The sequence below is a fragment of the Lagopus leucura genome, unplaced genomic scaffold (genome assembly GCF_019238085.1).
Source record: "Lagopus leucura isolate 7727_CA_CO unplaced genomic scaffold, USGS_WTPT01 Super-Scaffold_100029, whole genome shotgun sequence".
NCBI classification, from domain to species: domain Eukaryota; kingdom Metazoa; phylum Chordata; class Aves; order Galliformes; family Phasianidae; genus Lagopus; species Lagopus leucura.
The window spans coordinates 7,421,373-7,443,819 of NW_024962280.1; the positions used below are offsets into that span (position 1 = coordinate 7,421,373).

General features: G+C 36.4%; 1 protein-coding gene across 5 annotated transcripts in view; it reads left to right on the top strand.

The window, feature by feature from the left end:
* ATP11B (ATPase phospholipid transporting 11B (putative)) overlaps nt 1-22,447 on the top strand; it is a 58,540-nt gene that overhangs the window by 20,741 nt on the left and 15,352 nt on the right. For 3 of the 5 annotated variants that reach the window (XM_042881340.1, XM_042881339.1, XM_042881342.1), the window contains exons 5-28: nt 832-939; nt 1,107-1,235; nt 1,325-1,428; nt 2,000-2,047; nt 3,000-3,064; nt 3,590-3,671; nt 4,946-5,096; nt 6,290-6,487; nt 6,788-6,946; nt 7,205-7,377; nt 7,723-7,791; nt 8,390-8,463; nt 8,543-8,646; nt 8,785-8,966; nt 9,797-10,000; nt 10,269-10,422; nt 12,392-12,494; nt 13,360-13,505; nt 14,054-14,113; nt 14,990-15,117; nt 15,894-16,032; nt 18,384-18,449; nt 18,609-18,712; nt 19,634-19,799. In XM_042881340.1, coding sequence (XP_042737274.1) covers nt 832-939; nt 1,107-1,235; nt 1,325-1,428; nt 2,000-2,047; nt 3,000-3,064; nt 3,590-3,671; nt 4,946-5,096; nt 6,290-6,487; nt 6,788-6,946; nt 7,205-7,377; nt 7,723-7,791; nt 8,390-8,463; nt 8,543-8,646; nt 8,785-8,966; nt 9,797-10,000; nt 10,269-10,422; nt 12,392-12,494; nt 13,360-13,505; nt 14,054-14,113; nt 14,990-15,117; nt 15,894-16,032; nt 18,384-18,449; nt 18,609-18,712; nt 19,634-19,799 — 2,916 coding nt within the window. Of the gene's footprint in view, nt 1-831; nt 940-1,106; nt 1,236-1,324; nt 1,429-1,999; nt 2,048-2,999; nt 3,065-3,589; nt 3,672-4,945; nt 5,097-6,289; nt 6,488-6,787; nt 6,947-7,204; nt 7,378-7,722; nt 7,792-8,389; nt 8,464-8,542; nt 8,647-8,784; nt 8,967-9,796; nt 10,001-10,268; nt 10,423-12,391; nt 12,495-13,359; nt 13,506-14,053; nt 14,114-14,989; nt 15,118-15,893; nt 16,062-18,383; nt 18,450-18,608; nt 18,713-19,633; nt 19,800-22,351; nt 22,438-22,447 lie in introns of those variants that run through there. The other 2 variants (XM_042881341.1, XM_042881343.1) reach the window with 2 other exon arrangements.

A 22,447-nucleotide genomic window follows, 5' to 3' on the forward strand; every position in this document is an offset into this window, starting at 1 on the left:
TTACGTATTCTTCCTGTGAGCCTGCTTTTGTTATTGGAGTTGAATGCATGCATGCATTCATCTCCTGCTTATTTGACTAGGCTTAGTGAGCAAGAAGCAGAACTTAAAGCTATTCAGTAATACTTGCTTAACTTCTTATATATGAGCACTCTTTTTTTTTTTTTTTTTTTTCTCCAGAAAGATATATTACAGCTGAACTGCTTCTGTAGACGGACAGATTTATTGAGCTCACTTGTAGCACTTAGCAGGCAGTACTGAGACTTGTGGGTCCAGGATCATGCTATTTGTCACCGTGCTTTTAGGTTAAGTAAAAAATGTATTAATTTCTTAGGAAAGCAGGAGAGGAAAAGTGCACCTGGATTCACTCTCATGAATGTTTGCACATGTGCACAGAATAAAGGATGCTTAAAGAGATGTCAAGTGTCTTGTAAAGAAATTCTGCTTAATTTATGTATTAAAAATACATCAGCATAGAATACAAAATAGAATAGCAACAACAAAAATCCATTAGAGAGACTAGGAGTGACTGGTCCATGTTTTGAGGTATATTAATCCATACAGATCTGAGACTGAATGAGTGCTTGTTGATACATCCATACAAAATGTCAGTTTGTTTTATCAAAACACAGGACAGTTGTGTTTCCTCAGCACTTTTTCTACTTGAGTAAAGTAAATGGTTTCTCAGCTTCTTGAGTAACAGCTGTGGATGATGCTGGAGAGAAGTAAGTAACTCCACGTGAGGCTGTACAGCAAGCAGTTTGAAGCATGTTTATTTAAAAGTGGTGATGCTTCACAAGTTTATGCTTGGAAAATAAATGTGTGTTTTCACAGGGTTATGAAGACTGGCTGCGACATAAAGCAGACAATGAAGTAAACGGTGCTCCAGTTTATGTTGTTCGAAGTGGTGGCCTTGTAAAAACTAGATCTAAAAACATTCGGGTATGTGCCTAAAGACAGAGTGAAACTTTTAAAAAAGAAACAACCCAACAACTGAAGGTCTTGTTTCATTATTAATCTCTGTTTCATGATGATTCAAGAACAGTTATAAATTTAAATCTTCTCAAACTTTTTTTTTGTATACTTCTCATTTATCTTCATTTCATTAGGTGGGAGACATTGTCAGAGTAGCCAAAGATGAGACTTTTCCTGTTGATCTGGTGCTTTTATCTTCTGATCGAGTGGACGGTTCATGCCATGTTACTACCGCAAGTTTGGATGGCGAAACTAATCTTAAGGTCTGGATTACTGTTATGAAGTAGAACGTAGCTAGTATGTGATGCCATCTGATTTCTTTATCTGAAAGTTAATGGATGGTGTTTTCCAGACACATGTTGCAGTCCCAGAAACAGCAGTGTTACAGTCAGTTGCCAACCTGGACAAACTTGTAGCTGTCATAGAATGTCAGCAGCCAGAGGCAGATCTATACAGGTATAATTAATTTTGACTTTGTTTCAAAATGCTTATTAATGATGTGTTCACTATTAGGAGAGAGATGGGTTTTGCTAGATTTAAAGTAGTTTCAAACATCTGTTTGTATCTCAGGGTTTAATTATGAGCGTAAGCATTTATGTATGTGATGAGTTGAATTGGAGTATTTCAATACTAAATGAGAAACTATAGTGTACTTACATTTTGAGTTTTAATCATAACGCTTATTTATGTACCTTTCTGTTCTAAACAGTAAACTTCTTCCCAAACTATTAAAAATTAAGTGGACAATGAGTCCAGACAAGGTGAAGAAAGAAACTTGGATATAATTCCTTCAGGAGATTTCAGTTCAATATAGGACTCCCTGTGAAAGTTATTGCCAGTTTTGCCTTTGCCCTATTGTTCTCATTTATTTGCATTGTTAATTAAGACTGATTATTTTGTATTTGAGAAATGTTAATGATCTTTATGTAGGTGTGGAATGGCTCAGTGTTTATTTTATTTCATTTTGCCCTTTTGAGATTTTATGTAGATATATCTGACACGTGACCCTGTTTACCCTGTTTCATAGGTTTGTTGGAAGAATAACTATAAGCCAACAAATGGAGGAAATAGTACGGTAGGTAAAATTCTGTCAGATTAATGTTAAGAACATAGTGGTAATTAAACTGACCATCACAAAAAAAAAAAGCTATGGTTGAATAAGCATCAGGGAGGGGTGTTTTAAATTGAATATTTAGCACACAGATTGTTTTCTATTGAGGGCAGCGTGGCTGAGTCTAAAAAACAAGCTAACAAAAGAGCAGTCAGCCAAACAGCAGAAACACGAGTCAGACACTTCAACGTGTGATCTTGTGTCATGATGCTAAGTGTGTCACAGAAATAAGCTAGTGCTGTGATTCTTTCACTCTTTAATGTTTATAAATATCATACTTTTCTAGTAAAACTTCTACATGAATCAAATATGAAAGCAGTATTGATTTCCATTTAAGCTAATGCAGCCATTGGAGTAAAGTATCCAAAATTAACTTTGTATGCACTTTGCCCATAACTGTGCCTTTATTTTCACATTTTGCAGTTAGCTGATCAGATGAATGGATTATGTTGACCTAATAGATGTGAAGAGAAAAAGCACATGTAAAATTTTATCTTTTTGCTTTAGAAACCAGAATTTGCATGGTTATATTGTCCATCCATCTTTATTTTACCGATTTGAATAATTTCTTTTGAACCTGGCAGAGAATTTCAGTTTGACAGAGGAGTAGAAGTAAGATAAAACAGATAAAACTAAAATAACGCTCCGGTTGCACTGTGGACTTGACAGGATTTTGGCATGTTGGCTCTTCACTTAACTTGCAGCTCTCTCTGAATCAGACATTTGGAACATTCAGCACTAGCCGCTAGTGGGAGGATATTGGGGGGGTGACCAAAGGATGAAACTGAAAGCTCTGGAGATGAGAGGGGATTTACAGAACACATTTGACCTCTTTGCATAGGAAACTGGATGTCATTAGCCCCACAGAGTATGGAACAACTCATTTTTAAATGCTGGTATGTCTATTTCTTTTTAGACCTCTGGGGCCTGAAAGTCTCTTACTTCGTGGAGCAAGATTAAAAAACACAAAAGAAATATTTGGTTTGTAGACTCTTCTTAAAGCATGTTGATGAACTGTGGTTTAACTCTACTTGCAGTGAAGAGACTGTGATAATCTTCCTGGTGGTTACCTGAGGAGATGTGATTGTAGATGAAAGTAATGGTATTACACTAAAGAATCGCTAAGGATACAGAGTTTCAACATCACTTTATGAAAATACTTCAAGTGGTTTGATAAAGGAGTAACTTTAATGGTTAAATGACTGATATTACTGTTACATTGTTCAAGACTTTCTCTTGAGATTCTGATTTCCATAAAATACATATTAAAGAGCAGTAAGAAATAATAATGGACAGTATTTTAGTAGGTGTTAAAATTACTGCAATATCACTGTTTTACCATAGTGAAATATTGCAAATAATTACAAAATACTGTCTCACTTACTTTGAAGTAAATACAAAAATAATCACCTCTTGATTTTTAGTCTGTGTCTCTTAAACAAAATGAAGAATGCCACAAATTGCATACATGCAGAAAGCAATATCCTTTCTCCTCTTTATTCCCAGGTGTTGCAGTGTATACAGGTATGGAGACAAAGATGGCATTAAATTACAAGAGTAAATCTCAGAAACGGTCAGCAGTAGAAAAGTATGTTTATTTTCTAATACCTTTCTTGCTTTTAGAATTGTTGTTTAGTCTTTTCTCATTAACTTAAGTAGCCTTGTGATCCCACTGTTAGGTTGTAGGCAAGGGAAGAGAGGACAGTTGGTTTACTTTCCTTCTGTGTAATTATATCCTTTATTGTTTCTTTAAGTAACACACAGACTTGTAATACTCAGGACGTAGGCAGCAGAAGTTAATGTAGGAGCAGGGAACACCTAATGGTAGGTGAAGTGCAGTCTTGAACAAGGTGCTTACAGAAGTATTCTTCATAGCAGTTGTAGCCTCTGCTGTCTCTGCAACATTACTATAAGGCTGCATCGTGTCTTTAAATAGGATGAACTAAAATCTTAATTGCTTGCAGATCTTTGTCCTGATTGCTGGTATCTGATACAACAGGAATATAGTTTTGTTTTGGGTATCTGCATAGGCTTTGTCCTTAAGGATATCTTCTACAGTGAATCTTGTTTCTAACACAAGTTGTAGGCTCAGTTTAAAAAAAATTGTGTTATAAATAGGTGATAAATGTTCCTGTAACAGAGATTTAATATGTTGAACTCACTGAATTATTTTAAAAGAAAAAGGAGTTTTGATGTGTTGCCTTTCTTGTTACAAAAAAAAAAAAAAAAAAAAAAAAAAAAAAACACAAAAAAAAACCCCAAAAAACAGAGAGTGCATCATCACATTCTCTTGGAAATGTGAGATTGATTATTCTTCTGTAGTCAGATAGAAACAAATCTGTAGGCTGCACAAGAAAAAATTCTGTCATCAGAGGGGTAGAAGGACATAACAGAATGTTTGAGAAGTCCCCTTCATATAGCATACCTAGAGTTAAATAACTAGATGGACAAGGAAGTGCTCTTCTAATTGAGGAGGAAGGTTCAGCTTTGAATTTCCGGGGTAGTTGTTTCTGCTGCCATCACAGCCTCACTAGATATTTGGGAAAGAAGGGAATGTTTGGAAGAAGACTGTCAGCCCTCAGAATTCTGGACAACAGGTGTAACACAAGTCAACTGAGAATGTATTCTTGCACCTTAATTGGTCCTCCTATTGACTGTATGTAGAATGCATATTAGCCAGATGTTGATTTTCTTCTCTTTCCTGTTTATTTTTTTTTTTTTTGTCACATAGTAACTTTGGGTCCATGTGAAATACAGGTTAAAAAACATCCACTAACTTTTCTGATCAGGTCATATGTACATAGTGTGTCAACAGATTCAGTGAAATAAACTGAAATTGAATCTTTTTTGGCCTTGTTCTAGGTCTATGAATTCCTTTTTGATTATTTATCTAATAATCCTCCTCTTTGAAGCCATTTTGAGTACTATTTTAAAGTATGCCTGGCAAGCTGAAGAAAAATGGGATGAACCTTGGTATAATGATAAAACAGAACATGAAAGGAACAGCAGTAAGGTAATGTGGTTCTACCCAGTAGTTTATCTGAGGAACTTCAACTAGTAGATGTTAAGTGCAATATTTATTGTGTCTCTCTTCTTGGAAATAGATGTAGCTACCACGTGATCCATGTGCAAGTATGTGTGTTCTTGGTATTTTTGAAAGAGCTTTAGTCCTTTGTAGAGTGGCCCTGGCGTAGAAAAATTTAATCTCCGAGATTGAAGGGATACTTTGAAGTGTTCCTTAAATCGACAGTTCAGACTTGTAAAGTTTATTTTGTTTTTGAGTTTTGTTTTGTAATCATTCTGTATTTTTCTGTTTGATTTCTGATTTCTGTGTGAGTCTGGCATATTCCAAAGCAGTTTAGAAGCTGACGACTGGAGCTGATTCTAAGAAGTAGAGGGCATTCTTATATCACAGAAGTGTTAGAAGTCCAGTTTCCACACATGACATGGTGCTAGGCATTTAACACTCCTTTTGTCTCCCATAGAGTTGAGAATTGAATCTGCTCACCAGTTGCCTTTTGCATTTAAAGGTTCGAATCCCAAATTAGAAAGCTCTGTTCTGTTTCATAAGCAGAGCAAAAATTAAAGTTAGTACATAATTGTTTGGAGAGGAGAATAGAAAGACTTGGAGAATTTCTTTGATTCTTCCAGGTTAAAAATGTGCCAGCATCCATGAGAGCAGAGAGCTTCCTCAAACGTGTAATGGGAACTATCTTTGTAGTTCAAATGGGAAAATATCTCAATACCAAGTGTTCTTTAAGTGATTAGTTCTGGTTGTCAGTACAGCTATCACAAACTTTTCAGTATTCTAAAATGGCCTTATCTACAGGTGTCAGTGTTGAGGAGTAGTTAAGAAATTCACAAATTTTCAAATTGTTGAGTGACTTTTCTTTTTAGTCCCTGCAACCACTTACAGCACTTTCCATTGTTGAAGTGGTCAGTTGATCACAGTAACTTTTTTTTTTAACCTCTTCTTAATGTGAAGTAACTGCTGTATAAATTATAGTAGCCTCTGGAATGTTTTTGTATCAGAAGAAAATGGGCTATATATTTATTCCATTTCATTTAAGCAAGGAATTTGGTCTCCTCTTGCTCTTGCATACATTTTTTTTTCCGCACATATTTGGACAAAAACCCCAAAACTAGTCAGCCATGCTTGACCTGATCACTGCATTAATCTTTATATTTTTTTCTTTTCTCTCATAGATCCTGAGATTTATTTCAGATTTCCTTGCTTTTCTGGTACTTTACAATTTTATTATACCCATTTCACTTTATGTAACTGTTGAGATGCAGAAGTTTCTTGGATCTTTTTTTATTGGCTGGGATCTTGACCTCTATCATGAAGAGACAAATCAGAGAGCTCAAGTAAATACTTCAGACCTCAATGAGGAACTTGGACAGGTAGAAATTCTATTTAACTTCATTTCTACTTCTTTTTCAATAGTCAAGCTTACTATTACAGACTTTTTTATTGATAGTGCTTTGATATCTGATTAGTTGAAAATAAGATTCAAGCTTGTGATTTTATGGTCAAAATTGGAATTATTTCATGATCAAAAAAGGTGGGTAATGAAGTGGGTGAACTAAGTTGAGGGTTTTTATTCATTGTGTTGTTTTGTTTTGTTTTTTCCTGATTAAAAAAAAAAAAAAATGTTACTCCACATCTGTTTTATTTATTTGTTTGTTTTTATTTTCCAAAAGGTAGAGTATGTGTTTACAGACAAAACCGGTACGTTAACTGAAAATGAGATGCAGTTTCGGGAGTGCTCCATTAACGGCATAAAGTACCAGGAGGTCAATGGTCAACTGACTCCAGAGGGGTTTTCTGAAGATTCTCCAGATGGAAATAGGCATACTTTGGTAAGACTCCTATTTTTTTTTCCCCTCACCATTAGGCATCTTAGGTAGTGTTTATGTTGGGGACAGAAAATCCTTCTGGTATTAGCATTAAATTAAAAAATCTGGATTTCAGAGTAGTTTGAAGCTATTAAGTGTTACTGAACAAAAAATATTTATTGAATAGTTGAGATCATTTTACGTGGAATATTTGACTTCAAAGTATGTACAAAAGTGGGTTGATATCTAAATGTTACAAATCATGGTTCTTCTTTATTACAGATGAAAGAGGAAGAACTCTTCTTGAAAGCAGTTTGCCTTTGTCATACAGTACAGATCAGTGCAGACCAAACGGATGGTGCCGATGGGCCCTGGCATGCCAATGGAATAGCATCCCCATTGGAGTATTATGCTTCTTCACCAGATGAGAAAGCTTTAGTTGAAGCTGCAAGCCGGTGAGGTTTAAGCCAAATTTACGTGCTGCAGAAATTGCCTTTTAGGGCAAGGAATTTGTATCAAGAACAATCTTAAAATATTTCTCTGAGAAATGTTAAAGCCTGAGGCCTGTTGCCATCAATTTATTATGAAAACATTCAAAAACATAATGCATAGAAGCCTAGGGATGTTGTGATGTAGAATTAGAAATGTTTAGGGAAATCCTTTTGAAATGGCAGTGAATGCATTGTGTTGTTTTTGAAGAACTGTATGAAGTGTTTTGGTTTTTTCCATTTAGCGTCCAGGAGGCATTACATGTACAGTTCCACAGCATTGAATAAATATCTATTTTCTTCTACTTTTAGGGTTGGAGTAGTATTTATGGGAACTAGTGGGGACAGTATGGAAGTAAAAAGTCTTGGAAAACCAGAAAGGTATTTTCATTTAAAAAAAAAAAAAACAAAAACCAACAAACAAATAAAAACCCTTTGTTCTTGTAAGAATGACTTAACGTATTCGAGACAGCTTGCATCATAGTCCTTAAGAGTTCAAATTGAGATGCAAGAACTTTGTGTGAGAGTTGTCTGTGTAATTGTATATTGTAATGGTTTGCATCTTTGACCGTTCTTCAAAAGTGAGACTCTAGTAGAGTTACAAATACATAAAGGAATTGGGATGCTTATTCAGTTTCCATGATTTGTGCTTTCAGCTCTAGAAACTCCCGGAATCAGCTCTGCTAGCAAGTCTCACACATGCATAATCCAGTTACATCTTTCCCAAAATTACTGTGTATCTGCAGCATGTCATAACACCTTTCATGTACATAGATATATACAAAGTAATGAAAAACAACTAATTGCAGAAATGCAGATAACAGTGATTGTTGCTCAATGAAATATTGTGAAGTTTCAATATAAAAATGACATTTGGGGATTAGCTCTGGGGATAAGTGTGCATTTGCAGTTGTAAGCAATTGCATTTGGAAATTTATTTCTAAAACTGTGTTCTCTTCTGTTAAAACACAAAATAAAGGTACAAGTTGCTTCATGTTTTGGAGTTTGATCCAAATCGCAGACGAATGAGCGTCATTGTAGAGAGTCCCTCGGGTAAGTGATCAGAAGTTACAATTGAGAGCTTCTGAAGTAATAAATATATTCTTAATTTCTATCCTGTTTTCCTTTTTAGGGGAAAAGCTTTTATTCACAAAGGGAGCAGAATCTTCCATTCTTCCTCGTAGTAAGAGTGGAGAGATAGACAAAACAAGGATACATGTTGATGAATTTGCTTTGGTAAGTGTAGTCATCCTGCCCAGCTGATTTTTCTGGTTCTTCTGGTACAGGCTCTGTGACTTGAACGAGTTGCAGTTGATGCCTTGTTAGACCAAAATCTAGTCTAGTCTGAATTAGTAGTCTTCTGTTTTCTCATAGAAAGGACTACGAACTTTGTGCGTGGCATACAGAAGGTTCACACCAGAGGAATACCAGGAAATTGGCAAACGCCTTCATGAGGCCAGGACTGCCTTACAACAGCGGGAAGAAAAATTAGCAGATGTATTCAACTTCATAGAAAGGGATCTGGAACTGCTTGGGGCTACTGGAGTAGAAGACAAGTATGTAATTGACGTTTTGCAAGCTATGTTCAGAAACACAGCAAGTTTAGGATCTGTAGCTGTATTATGATGCGTGCCACTGGAAGATGTCCTGCCACTGCCAGAAGTTCTGTGCTATTTTTGTTTAGTTTACCTCCTTTTTGAGTTAAGGAACACTGAAAACATATGTTGTACAAACTGATTTTGGCAATGTAACAGTGACATAGTGAGCTTTATTAGGAGACATTTAATGCAAAATTGGAACAATTGGGAGAAATTTAAAACAAAATTGGAATAGAATCACAATCTCAGAACCGCAGAAACACCAAGGTTGGAAAAGACTTGCAGATCATCCAATCCAAGCATCTACCTATCACCAGTAGTTCTCACTAAACCATATCCCTCATATAATTTAGTAAACGTTAAACTTGATAGCTAATTCCTTGTGAAAACTTACATATGTAGCTAATATACAGAGCATGCAATATGCAAGCAGAATGTTTGTAAGTTAGAGTGTGTATTATCTGTTAGAATGTACAGATGGAGCACTTCAGATCTTTTCATGCACCACATTAGTTAGTATTCGTGACAAACAGTTTAAAAGCTTTTCAAATGCAATGATAGTGCTTAATTTAAATTGAGATGTGCTTATTAGGAATTTTTAATTGCCATAGTGTTATTGAAATTCAGCTTTAACTTCATGAAATCTTTTGCTCATAACTGAATGTCATTACTAAACTATAGTTCTTGAAAATACGTACTTGAAATGCAGTCTTAAATCATCATGATGTTACAGAATGCGTTCTTTTTTCTCTAAAGTGTTTGGTTAGCTAAGATTTTCTCATTTGTAGACTGCAGGAGAAAGTCCAAGAAACTATAGAAGCGCTCAGATTGGCTGGTATCAAAGTGTGGGTTCTGACTGGAGATAAGCATGAAACGGCTGTTAGTGTCAGTTTATCATGTGGACACTTTCATAGAACCATGAACATCCTTGAACTTGTACAGCACAAATCAGACAGTACATGCGCAGAGCAGCTGAGGCAGCTAGCCAAGAGGTAAAAATCCATGATGTCATTAACTCAGCAATGTCCTTGATTTTCTTTCATTTTAAAATTTTATGGTTATAATTTTATGTCCCTAATAAATGTTGGGTTTTTTTTCTGTTTGTTTCCTTTCCATTCCCCTTCCTCCCTCCCCTTTAACTTGAAAAAGGAGTCTAACAGGTTAACTTCTTTACGTATTGTATGGGCAACTGCATAGTTTGTAACAAAACTCAAAGTTTTCCTTCACATCACTACAAAATCAACATTTTTGTCTCAACAGAATAAAAGAAGACCATGTTATCCAGCATGGTCTGGTAGTGGATGGGACCAGCCTCTCTCTTGCACTCAGGGAACATGAAAAACTGTTCATGGAAGTTTGTAAAAGCTGTTCTGCGGTGTTGTGTTGTCGTATGGCACCGCTTCAGAAAGCAAAGGTAAGTATGGATATAGTCAGTATTGTCTTGTAAGTACTTTTATCTTGCTGTCTTAGCATTTCTGGCATTTCTGGAGATAGTTTGTTTCTGGTTGTCTTGCCTTTTACGTGACTTTTGACTCTTTTCAATTCAATTGGAGTAGTTTGCTCAGAAGTTCGTATGTGTATTTGTGAAAATTCAGAATTACGTGGGGGAAGGAATCAAAGTACTGCCACAGTGGGGTCGAATAAAAAAGCTAATCTTTAGTAAGCCTCTCTTGTGTTTTATAAGGTGGTAATTATCTTCATAGCATACATAGTTTTGTGTTGCCTATTTCATTATACCATTCAAAATGGGAAGGCTGAGTGAGGGAAGAAGTTTGTGACAGTTTGTTCTAGCTTTGTGTTGGTTTTCTACCTTAGACATACTTTATGAAACTTATTCCAGGGCTAAGATGGAATGCAGATTTGTATTTACTTAATCTTTTTCTTTAATTTTACTGCTTGTCAGTATATGGCCCATAGTCTCACTACTCTTGTTTATATTTTTGTATTTTTTTTATGTCTCTGATGCCCTTTGAAACATAAAATCATAAAAGCATAGAATGTCTGGGATTGTAAGGGACTTCAAATCACCTAGTTCCAACCCTCTGCCATGGGCAGGGTTGCTGACCGCTAGATCAAGTGGTAGATCTTGTTTCCTGGGGCCCCATACAGCATGGCCTTGAACAGTCCAGGGACGGGGCGTCCACAACCTCTCTGGGCAGCCTGTTCCAGCACCTCACACTCTCTCTGTTAGAAACTTCCCCTGACATCTAATCTGAATCTTTTCTGGAAGGAAAATATGGTACTTTCCATAGGTAAGTATGTTTCAAAGAAGTGCTCTGGCATCGTCTCATGAGTTCATCAGGTGTTCTGTTGCTCTAGTAAAATGTTTGCATTCTGACCTCTTGCAATTGAATCCATGGAGATGCATCTCTTTTTATATGTAAGGAATTTCAACTTGAATGAATGTGGCTTGGTTAAACCCTCTCCATCCTTGCACCAAGTTTCTTTTTTCTGCTGGTTAATGTACTGTTTGGGCCCTTTTTCTTACTCCTCTCTTACTTGTTTCTTATTCAGTGTAGAATAATGGGGAGCAGAACTATAACCTCCTATTGGTAGTTCATCTGCTCAGGGAAGTAAAACAATGATAATTAAACATTTAAATCCATCAGGTCAGAGTTTCCTTTGTGGCCTTTACTGCTTATAACATTGAAAATTAGAAGAATCTAGCCAGGTCTGATGAAGGGGTTTAAATACTGGATTACTCCCTAAGTTTTCCATTCTAACTTTTGGCTTGATTTGCAAGTTAAAGCAGCAGGCTCCAGGGAGACCTGATAGTGGCCTTTTGGTATCTGAAGGGAGACCATAAGAAGGATGGGGCAGACTCCTTAGCAGGGTCTGTTGTGATAGGACAAGGGGAAATGGTTTTAAACGAAAAGAGGAGAGATTTAGATTGGGTGTGAGGAAGAGGTTTTTTACAGTAAGGGTGGTGGGGCACAGGAACAGGTTGCCCAGATTGATGGTAGAAGCCCCATCCTTGCAGACATTCAGTGTCAGGGTGGACCGTGCTCTGAGCAGCCTGATACAGCTGTAGGTGTCCCTGTTCATTGCAGGAGAGTTTGACTGGGTGACCTTTAAAGGTCCCTTCCAGCTCAATTCTATGAGGAAGCTGTGAAAGAACGGCTAAATGTGGGGGCAGTGCATTACGCAAAATAAGCTAAAGCCAGGTTAATACTTAAGTAAGACTTGCAGCCAAAAGCGAGCAGCTTTTCTAAAGAGGAAATGAATTAGCCAGAGATGTTTCTTACCCATGTGTGTCCATTCGTAAAATGAGGTAATTACACATACAGGTAGGTAACTATCAAAGATGTACAGCACAGTTTGTAGAAAGACTGTATGGTTATAAAAGTTACTGCTTTTTTTTTTTTTTTTTTTTTTTTCCCCAGGTAGTGAGACTGTTAAAAACATCTCCGGAAAAACCTATAACATTAGCAATTGGTGATGGTGCTAATGATGTGAGCATGATACAAGAAGCACATGTTGGCATAGGTAAATTACTGCTGTTTAAAGAGATAAAGGCAAACAAGGTGAAAATTTTTAGTAGAATGTTTGGTGGATAGTGTTTATGAACAGATAAACTTCTGACACTTCTGCATCTGTGAAGAGTCGAATGTGAACTTGAGTCACCTGTTGTAGCAGAAGTTTGCTGAAATTTGAAATTCCAGGTTGTTTGCTTTTTGAAGTCTTAGGTTTATTGTGAAGTCTATGGATATTCAGAGGTCATGCTAAATATTGTCTTAAGAACAGAGATTCTCTTTAACCGGAATCTCAGAAGTTCTCTGCTTTGTTTATTGGAATTGGGTGCCTCTTATTACAGTCATTGCCAATTCCTAAGTTCCTGTGTAAACTTTACATTCAGATCTTTCTTTGCTCAATGCTTCTGCCATTTTCACCATGTCTGTATCATTGCATTAATACTATTTGTGTCTGGGTTGTCTTTGAGGTAAAGGCTTGCATTGTGTCACTGGGGAAGTTGTTACTGATTTTTTTTTTCAGCAGAATTCTCCATTAACATTGTTTTCTATAATCTGCTTTGAGCCTTCTTTAACCTTTTCTGCCGTGTTGTGTAATTCAATATGAAGAAACATGAATATCTGAATTAATACCTATCACAAATTCTGTCTTGGTTTTGTTCGTATGTTAAGCAAGCATTTTCCCTCAGATGTGTCATGAATAATGCTTTTGTTTTTATGCTTATTGGAATCTTAACGTTAAAATGTGAAAGAACATAACAATGGCTTTATATATATGTTAGGTGTTGATTAGGTGTATATAGATGTAAGTCGTTGATGTTTTAAATACGTATATCATTTTGATAATGTTTAACCTCTTCCTTGTTTCACAAATATTACAGGAATCATGGGCAAGGAAGGAAGACAGGCTGTAAGAAATAGTGACTATGCAATAGCACGATTTAAATTCCTCTCCAAGTTGCTGTTTGTTCACGGGCACTTTTACTATATTAGAATAGCAACCCTTGTACAGTACTTTTTTTATAAGGTAAGTTGTCTGACTGTGTGCCTGTGAAGTTCATAAAAAAAAAAAAAGTGTATCTGTTTCCCAGCAATAAATTTGTTTATTGGAATTGCCTATCTCTTATTACAGTCATTGCCAATTCCTAAGTTCCTATGTAAACTTTACATTCAGATCTTTCTTTGCTCAATGCTTCCGCCGTTTTCCCCATGTCTGTATCAGTGCATTAATGCTATTTGTGTCTCGGTTGTCTAGATGTAACATTTTTGGGTACAGTTGTAATACCTCTGTTCATGCATGTTTTCACTCATGTATGTTTCTTCAACCAAATATGAGTTTTTAACATAGCAATTGCTTAAAACCTCTTTCTAGTGGAAGTATTAAGTACCTTGATGAGTTCACCTGGTTTCAGGATTTGATACTGTTTGTCTAGAATTCTTGCGTTAGCCACCAAGGCACATATTTGTTTTCTAGCTGTATTTTTACTAGCTTGCCAAAGTTAGCATTTTCTTTTTGAGATTACAAGGTCTTCTATATTGGAGGATTAATTGTTTGCCTCACTTCTTGTTTTTCAGAATGTGTGCTTTATTACACCACAATTTTTATATCAGTTCTTCTGTTTGTTTTCACAACAGGTAAGTATTGGATGCTACTGGATGTTGTATAGCTAGTTAAAGGTGTACGTTAATTAAGGAAATTGGAAGGAAAACAATGAAATAGTCTTTCCCTCTTTGGGAAGAAATATATTTTCAGTTTGATTGTTTTTAATATCTGTTTTATTATGCCCAATGGTTGGGAACTCATATGGAAGAAATTTCACTTGTACAATTTTTTTAAAATGTGACTCTGTAGGAGCTTTTTGTCAAGTCTACTTGCTAATATGACTGTCAAAATAAAGTAAATGGCTACTGTTTCTTCTCCTTCAGAAAAAATCATAAATCAGTAGTGAAGTTTGTTACTTTTGCCTGTATTTTTCAAGCTTGATTGACCAACTGCTGGGTCCATTTCCTGTACTGAAACATAATTATATGGATGATTATATATAACTATTTCTGATGCATGTAACTCTTCTATTCACCTGTTTTCTGAAGGAGTAGAAAAGAGTTCTTTGCTTCACTGTAAACATAAATATTTGGTGCTGTTAATTCTAAAAATTTCCCGTATACCATATTGCAACTTCCTTGTAGCCATTCTGCATACTTTGAGAGTACTTCAAGAAGGTTTTAAAGTTTCAAGTCCTTCTGTATGGTTTTCTCATGCTGTTGACAAATTTCTTCATGGAAAAGATTGATTACAAGGAGCTTTATTGATTCACAGGTCTAATACTCAACAAATATCCAGCTTATTTTTTACAGTTTGAGAACTTGATGTTACTAGATTGTTATGTAAATATAGCTTGTTTTCCTGTTAGTAAATTCACATGAATTAATGATGTTGTGGCTCTTGACTTTTAGTAAATGTAAGCAACTTTTTTCTTCAAATCTCAAAATAACCTTTATTTCCATTTTCAGACCCTCTATGACAGTGTATACCTGACTTTGTATAATATTTGTTTCACTTCCTTGCCTGTCCTCATCTACAGTCTTTTTGAACAGCATGTGCATCCGCATGTATTGCAGAGTAAACCTGTGCTTTATCGGTACGTACGTCCTACACACATTGCAGCAGCAGCAGTACATCATTCACAACAGTGGCATCTGCAGAAAGTCTGAACTTGCTACTGTGCATTCCTACAGTATTTCTATCTGTAGTTTATGCCATTTTTGGTAACTGTCCTCAAGGAAGGATGGTTACTTAGCTCATAGTTTTCATCCCAAGTGTTAATTAAAAGTAGTGTTTTAAGAGAAGCATGTTTTTATGTCAGTTATGTTAAGTCTGGGAGGGACTTGGGTACATGATTGGTAGACTTCTTCTCCACAGTGGTTGAGGAATCACTGCAAAATGCTTTTTTAAGAGGGGTAGCTATTTCCTGTAGAATTAGGTATCCTCCCAGTGGTAGCATGTTGTACTGCATACTGCTTGTGGAGAAGTACATCATTTTTGTGAAAGAGGCGTCACTTAGTTTACTACTTTAGTTTAGTTGAAGCTCTTCTAAACAGAACAGTGGGCAAGTATCAGGAGATCTGAGTATTTCTTCTAGCAATTCTGTCTCTATGGGAGAGGATTTCTGGTGTGTGTTAATTTTGATTTGACTCATAAAACACAATTGCCATTGGTGATCTCTGCATAAGCAAAGGCAGTTCTGAGTTCCTTTTTGCCCATGATTTACTTTTTTTTTGTAAGTCTGCATTCATTAAACATATCTTGTTGCAGTTGAATGTTACGTTTATTCTAGGCAATAATAGTCATGTAGTAAAAATAGCTGATGGAGTATATGTGGACAGTCTAACATCCAAAATTTACTCATTTTTGCAGAGACATCAGTAAAAATGCTCATCTTGGGTATAAACCATTTCTTTACTGGACCATCTTGGGCTTCTTGCATGCATTTGTTTTCTTCTATGGTTCGTATCTTCTAATGGGAGAAGACACTTCATTGCTGGGAAATGGCCAGGTAAATTGTCATTAGATTTTTCCATCACTGTATCCTTTGGTGATATTTGGTTTTCTGTTATAGAACTTGTCCATTTGCAGATTTCAGCCTGTGTTAAATCTCCTGAAAATGCGTTGTGTAAATGGATTTAAAGTATACATACATGTAGATGATGTAAGTTGCTATTAAATAATGTTTTTAGTTGAATAAAGACAAGAACTAACTTAATGAAACCAAATTCTAAAATTGATCCCTTTTTTTTTTTTTTTTTTTTTTTAAATGATATGAAAGTTGAGAGGAAAAGTCATGTTAAAAAAACAAACAACGAGCCAAAAGCAAACAAAATGAAACCCAGTAAAACTTTAAATGAAACCATTGTAAATCTGCTGCTTCATTTCTCCAGTTCATTAGCCCAGGCTAGAACAATCAGATTCTGGCTTCTTCGAAATACTGTTAGGAGTAACAATCCAAAAAGATATTTGTTTTCCTCCTTATGCTGTTCTTAGTGCTGAAATGAGTTGTGTGTTCATTCATGTGCAGTCATTGGTAGAACTGCAAGTTACGGCACTTGGTTTGAAAAGATTATTTTGCTGTCTTTGCTTTGGTCATAGGACTGAGCCTAGAAAGTTTAGCAGGAAAGATAATTTCCATCTGATGATGGACAATGGTCAGAAACTGAGTGACTAAAATGAAGAGGCAGTTAAGGGTGAGAGAATCCTGCATGCTGCTGAAGTGCTTTCTTCAAGAAATCATCACTTCACACGTGTGATAAACTACAGAGTCAGTGCAAGGCAGTAATCCAGCAGTAGCTTCATTTTTTCATTCTGAATTCCCAATTTGGAGCCAAACACAATGGGAGAGATTGTACATAGTTTGCTAATGGTGGTCGTTTATGTTAGACTTTCATCAGCACATCTTGCAACAATTTGATCTTTTAGTTCTTTTTTTCTCCCCCCTTTTCCATGCTGTGCATGTCGTCAGATATTGAAACCTAACAGGCAAATGGTAAGAGTTCAGAAGAGGAGGAGATACAAAATATTGTATCTGTTACTTCACAGGATTAAAGGATGCAGCATCCACAGTGTAAAAGTGTTCAAAAATAAAATGGTGGCAAGAATCCGTTCGCAGTTTGCATTTTAACTCTGTGACCTTTTTAGAGCAGTGTCAGCAAAGACACTTTCTTTCACAGGTCATTCAGAAGCAGCGGTCTAATTTTATTTCAAGATTATCGTTGCAACAGTTAGTAGCAAGCATGCTGTAAAATGCTTCATATTTACTTTTCACACCAAGGTCTGACTTAACTTTTTCCTGTGTATGAAGTTGGCAAAAGCAGTTGTAAGACCTGTGATTAGATTGCTGGGATATATAGATATGTCTTTGTCAGAGCTCTGTAACAAGGACTACAACCGTGCCAATCCTTGTTTCATGATCCTGTGCTGCACTGACCAATCAAATCTGGGATGATTTTGATTGCCTGTCTGCATGTGGTCCCTGTGTCCTTGCTTGCTTAGGTTGCTGCTGGTATTTACCAATACTGAGGTTGAGAGTTTGTCTGTTTCCAGTGTATCAGTGATAAAAGTAGCTACGAAAAAAGCAAACTGTGGATTCAGCACCAAGACTGCTTGCAAAAGCACAGCAGCTGGTCCTGTGTAGAATGGCAGTGTGCATCTGAGCAGCATGTGGGTAGATGGATGACAAACTCCACATCCCCTGCTTGGTGTCAGAGCTGAGATTTTGTTGTTGTAGAACTTGTTCAGAGTTTTGATGTTTAATGTATGTGGGCAGCAGAATACAAAAGTGACAGCGTCTTAGAATTTTGTGTTCATTAGCCTTGAAACAAAGTGTCTTTATGAAAGTGTCTTTTTCTTTGAAAAAAAATAGAATGGCACCATTATTTTTGAATTGTACAAATTTGCTTGGGAAAAATGTGGACTGTCAGGTGATGCTGCATAAAACTGTCTGAAAATGTTTATTTAAATCCAAGTGTTTTGCACTTGTGTTGAAGCGAATACCTGCTACCCAGTATTTGTTTCTGTTCAGATGCTTACATTAAATCAATCAATTTGGTATCTTTATCCTACCATTTCATGTAACTGTTTTGGTTTTACTTCATCGTTCATGTAGGCTTTTGGTGATCTGTTTTGAACCAGGAAGGAAGATGATGTGGATTGTTAATTTTGCTCTTATCATAAGCTAGTTTTTTGTAGTACTCTGTGTTGCATCCTTCTTAGTTTTTCATAATTAGTAAAATCACAAGCTTTTGTCCATGGTTTTGTTACATAAGTGTAGCTGATTTGAGAAAAATCTAACTTAACCATTGATGCTGTTAGCTCATCTTTTTTCCTTGACTTTTTACCTTGCTGTTTTCTTAGATGTTTGGAAACTGGACATTTGGTACTTTAGTCTTCACCGTTATGGTTATAACCGTTACGATGAAGGTATGTTGCTGTACTCCCTTCTCTTGTATGTGTTAGAAAAATACTTAGTTGTAGCACAAGTATGGTTCGTAGCACATTCAAATGAGTTCAGACCAGCATTTGTCATTTTCTGTAAGGTGGGGGGAATAAGGAAATTAATTGAAGTTCTCATTCTTTCAGATGGCGCTGGAAACGCACTTCTGGACATGGATAAACCATTTTGTTACTTGGGGTTCCATTGTGTTTTATTTCATATTCTCCTTATTTTATGGGGGAATTATCTGGTGAGTGATTTTCTTTTTCCCCTCTAAATACGTGATAAGTATAGAATCATAGAGTCGCAAGGTTGGAAATGACCTGCAAGATCATCCAGTCCAATCACCCTCCCATTCCTATCGGTACCACAAGCTACTAAACCACATCTCATAGCTCCTCATCCAGGCGCCTCTCGAACGCTGCCAGGGACGGCAACTCCACCACCTCCCTGGGCAGCCATTCCAGTGCCTGACCACCCTCTGAGAGAAAAAGTTTCTCCTAGTGTTCAACCTAAACCTCCTCTGGTACAACTGGCCATTTCCTCGGGGTCCTACTATTTGCCTGGGAGAAGAGGCCAGACCCTTTTTCATCACAACCTCCCTTCAGGAAGTTGTGAAGTTGTAAAGTGCAATGAGGTCATGAGTGAAGTCATGAAAGAACATAATACTTTAATGTTCTATTGCGTTGCTCTGAATTTTATGGTAGGTGTTGAAAAACAAATTTCTAAACCTACAGAGACCAGTTACTTTTGGTGATTCTTTTAGAAATGGCAGCCATGCTGCTTAAGCTGTCGTGCTTAGGGAGGGAATTGTCTCTGACAGCCTGTGATTATTAAGGTGTTTTTATTTGTAAAAAGCACATAGAATTCCTAAAGGTTCTGTGTAACAGGTGAATGCTTGCAACAAAAATTAGGGTGCTGATATTTGAATCAGTGCAGTAATATATTTTTATTATACTTGAATTTTGGGGTCTTGGAGGTCACTTTCCTCCAAAGTTCTGTTCCCTCTTTTACCAGTGTTCTTTTGCAGATCAAGTCCAAGAAATTGCTAATCTCCTTGGGCAGTATACAGTTTTAGTTTGTATCTTAAAGACTTACTGCTTGTCCATCTGTACTGTACTTGGTTTCTGGAAGTTCCTTTTAGTAATATCCATTTCTTTTAACTTCTCAGGCCATTTTTACATACCCAGGATATGTACTTTGTATTTGTTCAGCTGTTGTCAAGTGGTTCTGCTTGGTTTGCCATAATACTCATAGTAGTTGCTTGTCTGTTTCTTGATGTTGTGAAGAAAGTGCTGTACAGGCATCTACAACCGACAAGTACTGAAAAAGCTCAGGTAACATTATGCTTTTATATCCAACTTGATCAGCATGTTAAAAAAACACATGTTAAAATCTGTCTTGTACGCTCATTGCCTTCCTGTGATATTTTAGTATCCCCTTACATTGCTGTCATCTTTTAACGTACAGGTGAGTGTTCCCGTTTCAGAAGATTAATTTTAATTTAGAATTACTGAACTAAGGACACAGTTTTATGGGAATGAGTTAAAAGCTTAAGTAAGCAATGCATTAACAGTAGCAAACACTTAGAGAGGGGTCACTCAGCCTTTTACATGTTGATTTGCAGCTGTGTAGGAGGATTAGGAACTTTCTTGCTCAGCTTTAAAGATAACTTATTTTTGTAAACGTATTAGAAGTTCTCTTCAAATGTAATTGATATTGATTAGTTTTTAAGATATTGATGGAAAGAATAATTTTAAATGTTACTTTAGTAGAACTTGTTTTAATGAGTATTTCTCACCATATCATACCGTAGATAACACGTATTTTGTTGCTGATTAGAGGTAATTACCAATGTGGCATTTTCATAAATTAATCAATGAGGCCTAAAGAGAGTCTGTGATAACAGAATCTTCCTCTTGCCAACACAGGCCATAAAAGCTCCCCAGAATCATTCCTGTTAAAGTTAGGCTCTCTTTTAGGTAGAATTCTCATCCATATTTCAGTGTTTTCTTCTGTTTAGTGGCAGTGCAGTTAAGAAGTCATCTTAACCCATAGTTGTTGTCATAGTTAATCTCTCTGTTTTATTTTTCAGCATATTCCTTTTGTATTATTTTTATTTTTCAGCATAATCTGAATTTTTCTGATAATCTGAAAGTTCTTCAGTTAATTTTGTTTGTTTATTCACACTTATGTTTGTGATCAAGGTAATTTGCTCTCTGGTATGGATTGATCTTGAATCTTTTTGAGGGGTGAAAAAAACCCAATTTACTTTCCATCACTACATATGTCAGTGCCAAGTATGGAAATGATGAGTCCCTCAGCTGCATTCAGCTTACTAAATGATGTATGATAACCTGTTATCTTTGGCATCTTTTTTACTCTTTTCTTCCATGTCATCACTGAGAGGTCAGATAGCATAGGAATCTTACCAAAAAGCATCCTGTTCTGTTCTGGAATCAGTTTTTAGGTTTTAGGCTGTTTAATGTGTGCCATATTGGTCATTGTGAAGTCCTATTTGCTTTAATGTAAGTTACATTGAGCTGTGTATCATGGAGCACTTATCACTGCGTTACATCAGCGCTGCTAACTTTAGCATCAAACCTTTAAATTACTTTGATGTAAGTGTATGTTGATTTTCTTAAATTACTTTGCCCTGCTAATTTGTGTTCAGAAACATCCACCTGAGGCATTCTCATGCAGCTAGCCAAATATCCCATTAATCCTTTTTCAGAGCTGGAATACTAGCTGCTTGTTCCACTCAAGGAATTTAATAGCTCAAATCTGAGATAAAGAACCACGATTTTTTTTGAGAACTGCTCAGATAGACCTGCTAAGACTCTTAGTTGCATGTTTGATTTAGGAGAACATGGCTAATTACATATCTTGCCCCTTGTGTCATCTCCCACCCTTCTCCCCCAAACAAACAACCAGAACTTACAGCAACGTACTGAACACTTGCTGTTTCCTTCCTGTGCATCAGCTGTTCTTGTTTTTTTTTTCCCCCCTAACCTTATCCATGTACTTATTTCTGCATTCTCTTACCTTCTGGGTCTATTCTAAAAAAAATTACAGGTTCAGTTTGTTTCCACTGCAGTTATTTTGACTGTGACATAAAGAAATTTAAGTGAACTAAGCCAGAAACATTTGATAAATTTAATTAAATGCAGTTATTGTTCTGTGTTACAGTGATTTTAAGAAAAAAATCAGTGCCTCTTGTAGGCTTAGCGTGAGTTGACTTCTGTAGCAGGATGGGATTCATGAGTTCTGCCTTTCCCAGTGGGCTCAGTTTGATTGTGTGGTCTGTGGGTTTTTGTTCTTTGTTTTGGTTTTTACTGGGGATGTGAGGGGTGGGGATGTTTTTTTTACTGTTGATTTGTTTGTTTTAAATGTGTCCCTTTTTTTCTTTTTTTTTAAATAACCTTAAAGATAATCCATCATATTATGTTTGACTTTGATATGTTGCCCTTTGGTCTGTTACCCCATTCTGGGTAACATCTGACTACAGTTCTGTTCTTTTCTGACTATAGCAAGTAGGAGGAAGTGGACAGTAAGGACAGTCTGAATCAAAATGTAAATCTTGGGGTAAATGTAAAATCACAGCCCTATTAAGGAGAGAAGGTAATACTGAATAAGGATTCCAGGTAAAGTATAGTCATGTAAGTTTATAGGCTTAGAATGAAAGCTAAGGTGCACTTAAGTACGATCCTCCCAAAAATATCTGGCTGTGATGATTCTGGGAGTTGTCCTCAAGGTACCAGGTGTGTGTTTCTGTATATAACGTGTGTTCCACTTAAATAACAATGTCTTGTCCTGTGTCTTTTTCTTAGAAAATTACTACTGCTACTGACTGACATGTATGTTCCATCCCTTCTCTGTCCAATTGTAGATGTACTCCAACAGAGTTGCTTTAAGTGACGAGTTCATCGCACTGCAGCCATTGTCCAGGGCAAGGAATCAGCTGAGCAAAATTAGGTAGAGTAGG